This window comes from Bison bison, unplaced genomic scaffold (genome assembly GCF_000754665.1).
Source record: "Bison bison bison isolate TAMUID 2011002044 unplaced genomic scaffold, Bison_UMD1.0 scf7180017846355, whole genome shotgun sequence".
Taxonomy (NCBI): Eukaryota; Metazoa; Chordata; class Mammalia; order Artiodactyla; family Bovidae; genus Bison; species Bison bison.
The window spans coordinates 4520-5519 of record NW_011476928.1 but is presented as its reverse complement, the minus strand read 5'-3'; the positions used below and the strand labels follow the sequence as shown (position 1 = coordinate 5519).

At 37.9% G+C, this 1000-nt stretch overlaps 1 protein-coding gene across 1 annotated transcript; it reads left to right on the top strand.

The window, feature by feature from the left end:
- Positions 1-7: 7 nt before the first annotated feature.
- Positions 8-751, top strand: LOC104988165 (olfactory receptor 2AK2; the record flags this gene model as incomplete). The annotated part of the gene is made up of 1 exon (XM_010839390.1): positions 8-751. A coding segment is annotated over one exon (744 nt), but the record flags the coding sequence as incomplete, so codon positions are not given.
- Between the last annotated feature and the right edge of the window lie 249 nt (positions 752-1000).

Genomic DNA, 1000 nt, shown 5'->3' with positions numbered 1-1000 from the left:
CTTCCTACTCAGTCAACTCTCTTTCATTGACATGATGTACATCTCTACCACTGTGCCCAAAATGGCAACCAACTTTCTGTCCAATAGTAAGACCATTACATTTTTAGGTTGCGAGATTCAAGCATTTGTGTTCTTGGTCCTTGGTGGAACTGAAGCTCTTCTTCTTGGTTTCATGTCTTATGATCGCTATGTAGCCATCTGTCACCCTTTACGTTACCCTGTACTCATGAGCAAGAAGATCTGTTGGTTCATGATCACATGTGCATGGACCAGTTGTTCCATCAACTCTTTAATACATACACTGTATGCATTTCAACTCCCCTTCTGTAGATCTCGACTTATTAATCACTTTTTCTGTGAAATTCCATCCATGTTGCCGTTAGTGTGTCAGGACACTTCTCAGTATGAACATACAATACTCCTGAGTGGACTTATTATTCTGTTGTTACCTTTCATGGCCATTTTAGCTTCCTATGCCTGTGTACTTACTGTGGTATTCCAGATGAGTTCAGGAAAAGGGCAGACAAAAGCTATCTCCACTTGTTCCTCTCACCTGACTGTGGCAAGCCTGTTCTATGTAACCACTCTCTCTACCTATACAAGGCCACACTCCTTGCATTCCCCGGAAGAGGACAAGATCGTAGCTGTGTTTTATACCATTATTACACCTCTTCTGAACCCATTTATCTACAGCCTGAGGAATAAAGAAGTTATAAGGGCCTTGAGGAGAGTATGTGTGCAAAAAATATGACTGTAGGAATTCCTTATTGACTGAGACTGAATAACATAAAAAAGCTGTGCTTAAAATACTGTCTTAGAATATGTAAATGATAATAAAAACATAGTAATATATGAAACCTAAGAAATGTTTATGAAGGAAAAAAGTGATAAAAATCTTTATTACTCCTGATATCAGAATTTCCTTGAGCATTGTTATTTTAACTAGATGAATTTTCAATATAGAGGCTTGAGAAACACTGTATTGTCCAACTTATTTAAC